The sequence below is a fragment of the Rattus rattus genome, chromosome 2 (genome assembly GCF_011064425.1).
Source record: "Rattus rattus isolate New Zealand chromosome 2, Rrattus_CSIRO_v1, whole genome shotgun sequence".
Lineage (NCBI taxonomy): Eukaryota > Metazoa > Chordata > Mammalia > Rodentia > Muridae > Rattus > Rattus rattus.
This window is the reverse complement of record NC_046155.1, coordinates 43,300,515-43,313,454: the sequence shown is the minus strand read 5'-3', so window position 1 is coordinate 43,313,454 and position 12,940 is coordinate 43,300,515. Positions and strand designations below refer to the sequence as shown.

Sequence of the window (12,940 nt, the reverse complement as noted above, 5' to 3'; positions counted from 1 at the left end):
CCCCACCTCCATCCCAGGGTTCACGGGACTCCTATTGTCATCACCTCGAAGTCCCAGGGTGACAATAGGCCATGGGTACATAAGCTCACCAAACGAGGGACTCTTAAAAACCTCTTTTAAAACGAGGACAGACAGAAGAAGGGATAAAAAGTAGTGAAGGAAGCAGATGGTAGGTTTTACAAGGGGACTTCACAGTATGGCCAGACCACACTTCATTGGTTACTAGGGCTGGCTGAGATCTACTTTCTTTTTTTTTTTTTTTTTCCCCATCTTTATTAGATCTTGAGTATTTCTTATTTACATTTCGATTGTTATTACGTTTCCCGGTTTCTAGGGCCAACATCCCCCTAACCCCTCCTCCTCCCCTTCTTTATGGGTGTTCCCCTCCCCATCCTTCCCCTATTGCCGCCCTCCCCCCAACAATCACGTTCACTGGGGGTTCAGTCTTAGCCGGACCAAGGGCTTCCCCTTCCCCTGGTGCCCTTACTAGGGGATTCATTGCTACCTATGAGGTTGGAGCCCAGGTCAGTCCATGTATAGTCTTTGGGTAGTGGCTTAGTCCCTGGAAGCTCTGGTTGCTTGGCATTGTTGTTCATATGGGGTCTCGAGCCCCTTCAAGCTCTTCCAGTTCTTTCTCTGATTCCTTCAACGGGGGTCCTGTTCTCAGTTCAGTGGTTTGCTGCTGGCATTCGCCTCTGTATTTGCTGTATTCTGGCTGTGTCTCTCAGGAGAGATCTACATCTGGTTCCTGTCGGCCTGCACTTCTTTGCTTCATCCATCTTATCTAGTTTGGTGGCTGTATATGTATGGGCCACATGTGGGGCAGGCTCTGAATGGGTGTTCCTTCTGCCTCTGTTCTAAACTTTGCCTCCCTATTCCCTGCCAAGGGTATTCTTGTTCCCCTTTTAAAGAAGGAGTGAAGCATCCGAATTTTGGTCATCCTTCTTGGGTTTCATGTGTTCTGTGCATCTAGGGTAATTCGAGCATTTGGACTAATATCCACTTATCAGTGAGTGCATACCATGTGTGTTTTTCTGTGATTGGGTTACCTCACTCAGGATGATATTTTCCAGTTCCATCCATTTGCCTATGAATTTCATAAAGTCATTGTTTTTGATCTACTCCTTTCATTCTCTGGGGGTCTCTGCGGTAGCCCGTGGTCTTCCCATTCCTTCCCTGCTGTGATTGGTCACCGCGCACGCTAAGCCTCCCTTCCACCATGAGTGCTCATCCTGACTGGTAAAAGACTTTGGGAAAATGTAAAACCCCATTTCAGGTCTAAGTTTCGGGAAGTTGTTGGGGATGGTGCAAGAGATAAGCTATATAGTTCATTTGCGTAGGTGCGGACTGAATTGCAACCTCCCTGGCTTAGTAGAGCAGTTCAAAGAGGTTTGTGCCTCAGCTACTTTGGCTAAGGAATCTGGCCGGCGAGACCTAAACAGGACCATGGCATGGCTCTGCTTGAAGCAGGATTGCCTGGCAAACTGATGAGAGACTGGGACAAGGAAGCTAGCCCCGAAGAAAACGCCCCATCTCAACGCCGAGGAATTAGAGTGTGAAAGCAGTGGGGTTACTGTACCTGCTTGGCAAGGTAGAATTTGGTTATAGAAGATCTCTTGGTCCTGGATCTGTACACGCTGTAAAGTTGCCAAGGAGCCAGGAGCCAAAGAAAGCCCAAGGGAATCCACACCAGAACAGTTTGCTCAAAACAAAGAGGCAGGTCAGCCTCTGGACTTTCCAGTAATGAGAGATCCTGGGGGAGCAAAAGGGGAAGGCTGTTGGACGCATAGCTTTAAAAGACACCCCATTCTCCCAACATTCTCCACATGCTTCCAACCAACTTAAAGCCAACTCCTCCCCTACCACAAGCTTTACTTTTTAACCATCTGGTTTTCTCATCATTAATACAACATATTACACGAAAGCATATTCACCATTTAATTGCATTTAGTGGTTTTTCTGGCAATCCCACCTATCTTCATGCGATTTTAAGTGAATTTCTACACTGACTGGTCTGCCTAAAACTTGCTAAAATATTTTCCAAAGACTTTTCCTCTATCCAAAGGGGAAAGTAGTTTTCCCAGGCGTAAGAACACGTGTCGTGGTCTCTAGCGCTGTTTGAACACACCAGTTGATAGTCTAACCTGCAGGTACCAGACAGAAGGGTTAGGCATGCTATGACGCTAGCCTGTTATGGCTGAGAAGGCTTTTAGCAAAACCAAGAGGACCTGGTACATTTCAGTGCTGAGATAACAAGGCACCGTTGGATATGTTTTAAACAAGAGTTTCATGTAAATAGTCCGTGGAGATGGACTTGTGTGGAGGTAGCAGTCTTGGGTCGGTCAGACGAAGTAGGTTTTCCTTTTTCTATAGATACCTTTAAACAGATCTATTCGTACTGATGTTTTAAAGGTAAGGTCAAAGTGCCTGACAGGATGATCTGTAGAATAATTCTAAAAAGAAATTCTCTCTCTGTCTCTGTTTCTCTCTGTCTCTCTCTGTCTCTGTGTCTGTCTCTCTCTGTCTCTCTCTGTCTCTCTCTGTCTGTCTCTCTCTCTCTGTCTCTCTCTCTGTCTCTGTCTCTGTCTGTCTCTCTCTCTCTCTCTCTCTCTCTCTCTCTCTCTCTCTCTCTCTGTCCAGGGTTTCTCTGTGTAACAGCCTTGGCTATCCTAGAATTTGTCTTGTAGACCAAGTTGGTCTTAAACACACAGAGATCTGCCTGCTTCTGTCTCCCAAGTGTTGGGATTAAAGGTGTGTCCCACCATGCCCAGCCTTCAAAGGGGATGCTCAAGAGATGGTTAGCATCTGTCTTCTAATAGTCTTCATGACTTGGCCATGAAGCGTGGGGGCTTCTTCCTAACACATTAAGGACGGTCTAATGTCGTTCCTGATCCTCTCAGCATTATGGAAGGCCATTAATGACATCAGTAAGCCCAGATATATGCCTCTTCTTTTCCTCCTACCCTACAAAGAGTGATTTAACAGTTCCTTTTCTAGGCCTAAAGAAATCGCATTTTTCTTTATTTCTCTGATAAAAGGCTCCTCTGCGTCCAGTCCAAGAGAATCATCTTGCAATACAGTAAGCAAATGCTAAGGGAAAAAAAATTAAAAAATGGAATGCCTTTCCCGGGTGTGTTATAATCATGTGGGTAAATTAAGCATTTTTTTTCCTTAAAAAAACAACGGAACTTTAGACCAACTATACCTCTAAGTTTACTGGTTCACACTGGTGGCCATGCTTGCCTAAGATTGAGAAGAGGAAACCATGAGAATAAATGTAATTTCTCACCCAAAAAGTAGAGTTGCAGAACTTGTCCATAATGCTCTCCTCGCGCTTCTGTTACGAAGACTCTTCTGTGATTGTGCTGTTTCTTCTTTGCCTTTTTCCTCTGGGAAAGCAGATGTTAAAGTGCACCGTGCTCTCTCCATTCTCACGGCCCAGTTAAAGGCCTGCCTCCTGACCTTTCATCCTGACGACTTAATAGTTAACTTCTCTGAATGTTGTACGCTATGTCATCCCAGTGAGCAGACATGTGACTGGGAATCACCAGGTACAGGGCGGCTCATCACATCTCCAAAGCCCCGCCCCTGTAGTGTGACCAAATATGGAAAGAGCCAATCAAAGACGTTAATGCAGTTGGCAGGTCAGGACTCAGTACATGTTCACTACAAAAAGATAGAGTGACCTATGCATCACTTCAGTTTGAACTCGGTTAAGAGTTCACAGAGATGTTAAATACCCGTTCCTCTGATTTTTGTTTTGTTTTGGTTTTTGAGACCACGCTTCTCTGTGTAGCTCACACTGTCCTGGAACTCACTCTGTAGACCAGGCTGGCCCCAGACTCACAGAGATCCACCTGCCTCTGCAAGAGGGATCTCCCAAATTCTGGGATTAAAGGCATGTATCACCATGCCTGGCTCCTCTGAGTTTTTGTCTCAGAACTTATATTAAACATAAAATATGCTTTAAAGTAATATAAACCTTGTTTGAAAAGGTCAAGTTAAACAAAAATGCAAAAGCATTGTGAACCAATGAGCCTAATCTGAGCAGTAAAATGTTAATTTTTTATTGGCTGGATTTGGTAGTTTTTCTTTTATTTTCTAATTGTTGGGGTTTTTTTAATTTTCTCATAATTATCCAGTGTTATTTGTGTAATGGCATTTAAAGGTGCATAACATAAAATTTATCATCTTGACTCATTCCAGTATAGAATTCAGCAGTGCTAAGTGTTAACCAATTTCTAGAACTTTTTACCTTGCAAAACTGAAATTTTATGCCAACTGTGCGTGGTCCCTCTTCCTCCAGCAAAGACATGTTGCTTTGTTGGTAATTTAAACAACTTGTTTTTTTGCTTTTTGTTGTTTTGTTTTGTTTTGGGGACAAGATCTCAGTGTGGAGCTCTGGAATTCATTTTGTGGGTCAGGCGGGGCTGGAACCCACAGAGATCTGCCTGCTTCTATCCTCCGAGCACCACCGCGCCTGGCTTAAATTCTTGCTTAATAGAGAAAGACGTTATGAATGAGTTTTTCTACTCAGCTTCAGAATTAAGTCTGTGTTTGTGTTGATTGCAAAAGCGGTTCTACAGAATCCCCCACTCTATGGTGTTTGCCACGTCAGCAGGCGAGTCTCAGGTTGCTTTAGTTAAAACGAGATCTTTGTATATGGGAAACGTGTCCAAAGCAAAATGTTTAAAATTTTAGAAGATATTCAGCACATCACATTTTCATTTTCTGCTAGCACGATATGACGTAAAAATGGGAAAAACGTTTTCTTTTTCTAAACCGAGGGGTTTGTGACATTTGTCATAGTCCTGAGTCAGAAACGACAGTGGTACCCAACAGAGGCCTTTAAACTCAGCAGATACTGTGATGACTGACAGAGACCCAACCAGCTATCCAGGGGTGGTTCCATTCTAGACGTTAGAACAGTGCTAATTCAGCTAAAAAAAAAAAAAAAAAAAAAAAAAAGTTGATTGTGTCAATAAATTTCTGAAATGGTGATAAATTATGGCCATGAAAATTTCACAACTCTTCCCAGAAAGAAGAACGCAAATTCTTTGAATGACTGAGTTTGCTCTGACGAGGAAAATGAGGCAAAAACGATGCCAGGTAAATTATCAAGCCGCAGCCCAAGAGCTCACATGTCTTTCGCCTTCTTTTCATTTCCTGAAGTTTTATACCGTGACAGGGACCTAACTACCAGAAGATTAGATACCGAGTGGAAAACAGCACGAACAGAGAGAGATTGCGAAATTCATCCCAACTACTCTGGCTGTGGTCCAAGATTGCGACTGACACCTTCCAGACCATCACCCCAGGTGACTTTCCAGGTGGATGCTGACCCAAGGGCAGTTCCAGGAGAACCAGAGCGATCGCCCAAACACCGCGCAGAATTCTGTGGAACAGTCAGATGTTCTAAGCCACTAAGAAATTAAGCTGCTCTTCTGCACTGATACTTTTTTTTTCTTTTCTTTTTTTCTGGAGCTGGGGACCGAACCCAGGGCCTTGCGCTTGCTAGGCAAGCGCTCTACCACTGAGCTAAATCCCCAACCCCTGCACTGATACTTTTAATATCTTAGCATAGTTGGGTTTTTTGTTTTGTTTTGTTTGTTTGTTTGTTTGTTTGTTTGTTTGTTTGTTTTTAGTCTCTAGAATATATATTTAGAGAGGTCATATAAGAGTTTTCTGAAAATAATTATTTGGAAAGAAACAAAATACAACGCGGTTTGGGAGGCACAAAAGAAGCCGCTGGACTCCATCTCCACCAAAGAGGGGTGTTTATTTCGTGGTCCCACAGATTCAGAAGGTAGAGTACTTGGCGAAGGGGCTGAATAATCAGACGCAGGTTGGCTCATCGTGTTTTTCTTTGTTGGTCTGATAAGAAAATGGCGTCAAAGGCTCGTTTTCATGAGGGAGGGGTTCAAACACCCTCAAGTGTACACATTTATCTTGACCAGCATCAACCTTGATGAAGAAGTTGCTGCCAGCCACTACCTGTCTCTTGAAGGACGGGGCTTTAAAGACATCGAACTTCTGATTGGCTTTCTCTTCAAGCCAGACTTCACCTTGTTGGCGATCTCCTGCGTCTCGGCTGTGTCCGGCTTTGTAGCAGATGCTCCGCCACACATCTTCTTGGCAACAGTGGTTGGAGTATCACAGAGAAACTAAGGAGAGAGTCAACCGGGTTTTTTGTTTTCGTTTTTTTGTTTTTTTGTTTTTTGTTTTTTTTTTTTATGTTGGCCATTGACCCTCTAAATCATTTAAATGAGCTATAGCTAGCCGGAAAGTTCCTGCCAAACCAGACATTACTCATTTTAGTTTTAGGACTCGTGGGATTGGTAACAGAGGGTTCTTGCTACCAAGCATGTCAACCTGAATTCAACTCCTGGAACCCATCAGGCAAAGGGAGAGCGTGGGTTGATGTCTAATCGCAGATGAGGGCTGGCACAAGTTAAGCCGAGGCCTGTATTTGGACAGTGAGAAAGTGGGGCGCGCACAGAATTTTGGTAAGGGGAGAGAAAAGAAAAAGAAAGAAAGAACCAAAATGGAGGCAGAGAAGGACGACCCAGATCCGAGTGTCTTAAATGGCCGTAGGTAGTTATGAATATTTTTTAAGGGATGGATTTCTGTAGGTCAGTTTATCTTATCTGGGTGGACGGTTTATATCTTTATCAATTGGTTGTGAGTTTATTGTGTGGATGAATTGTGGGTTGAGAATTTAATATATAAATCTGATTGCTAAATTACAGCATATTGAGTCTTGATTTTAACGGGTTGCTGGGAGTTTATACCATAACTATTAGGGGGCAGACACTGGTAATGTAAACAGAGTCGGGGCAGAGAGCGGCTGTTGGGATGATTTTACTGGGCTGCAGGAATGTGAGCACAGTTCTTGGCAGAGAGCCAGCAGGGAGAGGGCAGCCACAGCATGTGGCCGACCCGGGGCAGAGAGACCTCTGGGGACAGAGAATAGCTGGGGGTAGTGTGGCATGATGCCATAGAGCCGGCCGCCATTGAGATGAAAATACCCCACAGATGCTATGTGGCCCTATGGTGTGGCAATAGCACAGGATAAAAGATTCCATTTTTAAATAATTACCGCAACGGGGAAGAAGCATCTATGGCAAGTATTCCTCTGATCTCCATGCACTCACTCATGCGTATGCACACATCACATAAGTAAATATGGTTTCTTGTTAGCATATGCCATTTGCGCAACCAAAAGGTTTCATCACGAGACGTTTGCAAGGACACACAACGTACCTTGGTCATGTTCAGCCATCCTTCAGGGGTCTGTGTGTCCCTGTCCTTTGATTGCTTCCTTTTTGCCTCAAATAGGACCCTACTTTTGTTTTTGTTTTGTTTTGTTTTGTTTTGTTTTGTTTTGTTTTAGGACTCTATTTTCATGTGTTTAAATTTTAAACCTAGATTACTTATCTGAGAGAAAACATGCGGTATTGTCTTATTTTACCTGACACTTCCCTAAGTGTTCTCCCAGCAGTTTCAAATTTTCCTACTTTCCATTAAAGCCCCCTGACCCATTTTGAATTAATGTTTTATACAGGATGAAACATAATGCTCTGGTTTCTTTCTTCTCCACAGGGACGTCTAATTTTCCCAGAGCCATTTGTTGAGGAGGCTGTCTGTCCTTCAATGTATGGTTTTAGCACCTTTGTCACGACAGCTATAACTTGATGGGTCTATCATTGGTCTAAGAATCTGTTTCTATACTGGTTCTATACTGGTTCTGTCACTGTCGCTCTCTGGTAGAACTTTAAGTCATGTATTAGGGCATTTCCAGCGTTACTCTCTCTGCTCAGGATTGCTTTAGCTGTTTGACACATTTTTGGTGCCTTCTTGTTATTTTTTCCCTTTTCTATGAAGATTTTCATGGCAATTTTGATGAGTTTTGCGCCGAGTCTGTAGATCATTCCTTGGTGACATTACCATTTCACAATATTAAATTGTGCTAATTATGCTAACTCATTATTTTACGTTTTGAAGGCTTTATTGAGTTTTTCGTTTGTTTTGTTTTTACCTGCTTGTTAGACTATTCTTAGGTTTGGAAGGTTCTTTGAGGCTAATATGAATGAAAATGTTTCATTTCTTCCTTAGCATTTTTGTGACTAGCACACAGAGACGCTTCTGGGGGTTTGATTTAGTTTGTGTTAGTGCTAGTTTAAGACAGGGTTTCACTAAATAGCTCTGGCTCACAGAGACCTGCCTGCCTCTGCCTCTCCAGTGAAGGAATTGAAGGGAAGCGACACCACACCCAGCCTGTTCCTGGTTCACTTTGTATGTTGTGTTGTCCTTGTGTTTGTTTGCCGATGATCCTTAGTGTTCCTCAGATCTAAGTTTCTAATGGAATCCTTAGGGCGTGGTTAAGTATAGGATCATGTGATCTGCAAGCAAGAATACTAAGACTTCTTCCTTTCCTATTTATCTCCGTCCTGTTTCTTTCAGTTGCCTTATTGCTCTGGCTAGGAACCCAAGAGTGAACAGCCTCAAACTTGAGAGAAATGCTTTGAAGCATTCCTCCATTTCGTAGAATGTTGGCTCTCAGGTTGGTCTACGCAGCCTTTGCTGTGTTGTGGTACAATCTTATTCCCGAATTTCTCCCCAATTTTTATCATTGTAAAAGTAACGTTTATATTTTATAACCTAATTGTGGTCTCAAAGGCTTACTGCTGAAGAAGCTCATCTATCCTAGCTCTTTCTGAACTCTGGCTGGCTGGTTCAACTCAGCCGTTCCGGCTCAAACACCTCTCCAAGCTGACTGATTCAGTCTAGCTTTTCTCAGCTTCTCACTGAATTGCTGCTCAGCTGTTCTCAGACTAACTTTTGGAATTTGTTCTAATCTCCTGGCTCCTTTTCTTCTGGCTTCAACTGCCTCTGCTGCTCTGCATTGAATGGGATGAACTCAGGAACAAACTCAACTCCACTGAACCCCACTCACTGTACTGACTCCCAACTGACTCTTGTAGGATGATGTCATTATTCAGGAAGGCGGGTCCAGGATAAGGTATAGCCTATCATTGGATGAGAAGGAAGGGTAGGCGGGGAAAAGTCTAGGAAGGAGGGAGGAGGAAGAGGAGTGAGGAAGGAAATCAGGATGGAGACAACAGAGCAGGATGATCCAGATCCAGGGATTGGGTCCATTTTGTCTGGTCTAGGTGGGCAGTTTAAATCTTCATTAATCGGCAGTGAATTTGTTGTGTGGATCTATTGTGCATTGGGAATTTAACATGTAAATCTAATTGCTAAATTATAAGTTTCTGGAACTTTGATTTATGGGCTAAAGAGGACAGTGTGTGAAAGAAATGGCTTAGAGGCAGTTGGAGTGTGCGGTTCTGTTGCCTGCGTGTGAATGTGCAAGGGCCCGCAGAACGAGATGTGATGTGATGTGTGTGTGTGTGTAGGGAGACAGCTGGGAGAAGGCAGCTTGTGGACCGTGTGGCAGAGTAGCAATCGGAGTGAGCAGATCCAGCTCTCGGGAACTGATAGAAAACATTCCTTTTTAATCATGCTGCAATGACTTTCAACTGATTGAACACAACTTGGGGCTGGAGAGATGGCTCAGTGGTTAAGAGCACTGACTGTTCTTCCAAGAGGTCCTGAGTTCAATTCCCAGCAACCACGTGGTGGCTAATAACCATCTGTAATGAGATCTGACGCCCTTTTCTGGTATGTCTGAAGACAGTGACAGTGTACTTATAAATAAATAAATCCTTAAGAAAAAGGCCTGGCCTGATTGAACGCAACTCAACTGAACCCCACTCACTGAACTGCCCTCCAACTCACCTGAACCCCACTCACTGAACTGCCCTCCAATTATATGTTACTTTCAAACATGGCTGCCCCCATCTACAACTCAACCTTACCTACATTGGGATTAAAGGTGTGTACTAAGAGCATGTCTGTATTCCACTTAGAGGGGTTAAAGGTATGCCGTTCCAGAGAGATCATACAGAACTAGGTCTTTGGGTGTGATCCCTTGCCAGAACAGCCATGTTATTGGATTAAAATTCCTCTACATATCATGAAGGGATATTGAATTTTGTCAGGGTCTTTTAAAAAAAAATCTATTAAGATAATCAAACGATTTCTGTCCCTGAGTCTATTCATACCCTCTATTACATTTATTGATTTGTGTATGCTGAGACTTCTTTACATCTTTGAATAAAGCCAGCTTGATTCTGGCATGTGATGTGTTATAGAGTTTGGTTAAGGTGTTTTATTAAGAGATTTGTGTCTACATCATGGAAATTAAACTACAACTTTGTGGCTGTGTCCTTATCTGTTTTTGACATGAAGGAATACTGGCTTTGCATAGGAAATTTCATCAGTCATTTTTCCCCCCTTTCGTTACAGGGACTGAAACAGGGTCTGGCTCGTGCATAGCAAGCGCTTTCTTTACCAGGGTGCCACATCCCATCTAACTACTTTTTAATACAAGAATGAATGGGTACGTGGATAGAATTGGAAGGGTGTGTTATGGTGACCCCCAATCCCCGTAGCTGTAGCCATTTTGTTCCATGCCTGCCAGCCATTTCCTATTGTTGCTGTGGCATGCCTGCCAGTCACTGACACAGAGAAGTGGCTAGGCTCAGAGCAAGGATATGCTGGCCACACACCCTGTTTTGTTCTGGGTGCCCTGAATGTTCTCTATGAGGTTTGCTAATCTTAAGAAATTCCACAAAGCTTTACACAGGACCCATCGAATCCAAGGTCAATATGAACTGTTATGTTTGAAATGGCTTGAGTCAGAGCTGACCCCGGGTGGCACTTCCTTTACCTGTGTATGAACACATTGTGGTTTTTGTGGTTTTATCCTGTATGAGGTGACAGAAAAGATACCTATTGTCATAGTTCAGAAAATTCTGAGCTGTGTTCTTGATCTGACCGGTTTCAGGGTGTATGTTCAATAAACAATTCTTGCCTAACTGAGATCAGTGTCCGTATGGTTTGTGTGGACAGTCCTGAACCCCAGCAGGCACTTTTGTGCTGAAAACTCGTGACATTGGGAGGCTGTGGGAATTAGATCACCTTTGCTAACGGAGGCCCTGTTTATCCACAGGTCGGTGAGGCCTAGAGGAAATTGGGCTTTAATAAAAAGGAAACAGAAGCTCAGCATTTTCTTTTTTCTTTCTTTCTTCCTTCCTTCCTTTCTTTCCTTCTTTCTTTCTTTCCTTTCTTTCTTTCTTTCTTTCTTTCTTTCTTTGTTCTTTCTTTCTTTCGAAGAACATTAGCATAGTTTATTGACAACAACAGCAATGGCACTAAACTTATAAAATCTTACTTCAAAGGCAAATCACATATTTCCTCATGAATCACTGGGGTAAACGTAGGACGTGGACCATTGGGCCCCACGTTCCTTCAGTAAAGTTGTTTCCTTTGTTGGATTGGAGACCTTATATAAAAACAGTCTCATCGTAACTATGAAGGGAGACCAAAGGAACCTTCAGAACTAAGAATTTAGCAGGGCCAGGCCTTATCAATCCCTTAAAATGGCCTTCGTCTCTCAGGTTCAGGGAAAAGACTATCTTTGTCTATCTTTGTGGTAGAAAAGCTCCAATACTGGGCCCAGTCCCAGCTCAAATCCAGCACATGTGTATTGGCATTCCTTTCCGACACTCAAGACTTAGCTTAACAGGGTTGATGTCATTAGGATGAATTAATCAGTTTTCTATAAAAGCAGAGGAGGGTAAACTACAAACTCAGGAGTTATTTTTACCATCCGACATTTCAAAGCTAACAATCTAGTTAAAGACTGTTGTCAGCTCGGACGTTTAAAGCCACACTTCCTAAAGTGTGTCAGGACTAAGTTAATCAGTAAGAGAGTAGAAGCAATTGCGACAGACTAGGAATGTCATGCCAAGGTCTGGGATGGCCCTCGGTAACCCCTCATGCTCTGCAGCATTCCCGAGACATTATCGAATCTTTTTGGCGAGTTCAAACACTTTCTCAAACCGCAAAACGAAGAGTAGAGAAGTGTGAAGCCCTGCGCTCTTAGAGCAGGCAAACTTTGGAAGACCTCGCTCCTCGCTTTAGGATTGGACTTACACGTCCACTAAAGCTAAAGCTAATGTAATAAACCTGTCAGCCGGATGCTCTGGCAATCTTTTAATCTCTGTAAAATTAAAAAACAAAAGTGTGCCTATGCTTTTTATTGAAGAGTTCAAAGTATGTTTTGGTTGAGGTCTTTGAGAAGCTAAGAAGGAATCTGACAGTCTCCAGATGGAAAAGAGAACTGTTAGGCACCATTCTCCCCAGGTTTCTTCTGGAATGAAGGGCTCCCTCCGATTTGGTAGAACAAATCCTTCAGTTTAACGACCGTTACTAAGCAAACGTTAAAGCAAGGGAAGTTATCACAGAGATCCCTAATCTTCTGTGAGTGTTTGACGTCTCAGTAAATAGTGTTTCTCTAGCTGTGCTTCAGCAAAATATGAGGTGATTTTGTAAGATACAGAAGCCAAGAAAACACTAAGATCGCCCATAGTTTGGGTTCTGGAACACCGATCGATATTTTTCCACATTATCTATATAGTAGTCTTCCTCAAGAGAAGACTAACTGTGGTGATAAAAGATAAGGAAAATCCACTGGAGTAGAAGTTTCATCGGGTACCAGTATAAGAAGGTATAAATGAAGTTGGTTTAATACGACACTGACGTTTGGCTTGACTACACTTTAAAAAAAAAAATCACAAGCTACTGCTGTTTATACTATATTAAGAGAAGAAAGCAAGGATTATGTGAAAACAAAAAATCCTCAGAAGTTGGGCTGGAGAGACGGCTCGGCAGTTTAGAGCACTGACTGCTCTTCCAGAGGTCCTGAGTTCAATTCCCAGCAACCACAGGGTGGTTCACAGCCATCTGTGATGGGATCTGACGCCCTCTTCTGGTGTGTCTGAGGACAGCGACAATGTACTCATAAAGAAAA

The 12,940-nt window shown here is 43.0% G+C and overlaps 1 protein-coding gene and 1 pseudogene across 1 annotated transcript in view; both read right to left on the bottom strand.

Annotated features, from left to right (window-relative positions):
* The window catches only part of Abcc2 (ATP binding cassette subfamily C member 2), a 56,191-nt gene extending 52,658 nt beyond the window's left edge, over nucleotides 1-3,533 (bottom strand). The window contains exons 1-2 of the mRNA XM_032892024.1: nucleotides 3,290-3,533; nucleotides 1,580-1,753 (exon numbers count right to left, since the gene is read on the bottom strand). Coding sequence (XP_032747915.1) covers nucleotides 1,580-1,753; nucleotides 3,290-3,319 — 204 coding nt within the window. The 5' untranslated portion in view covers nucleotides 3,320-3,533. The remainder of the gene's footprint in view (nucleotides 1-1,579; nucleotides 1,754-3,289) is intronic.
* A 2,302-nt stretch (nucleotides 3,534-5,835) lies between these two features.
* On the bottom strand, nucleotides 5,836-6,128 carry LOC116893077 (annotated as a pseudogene).
* Nucleotides 6,129-12,940: the final 6,812 nt, after the last annotated feature.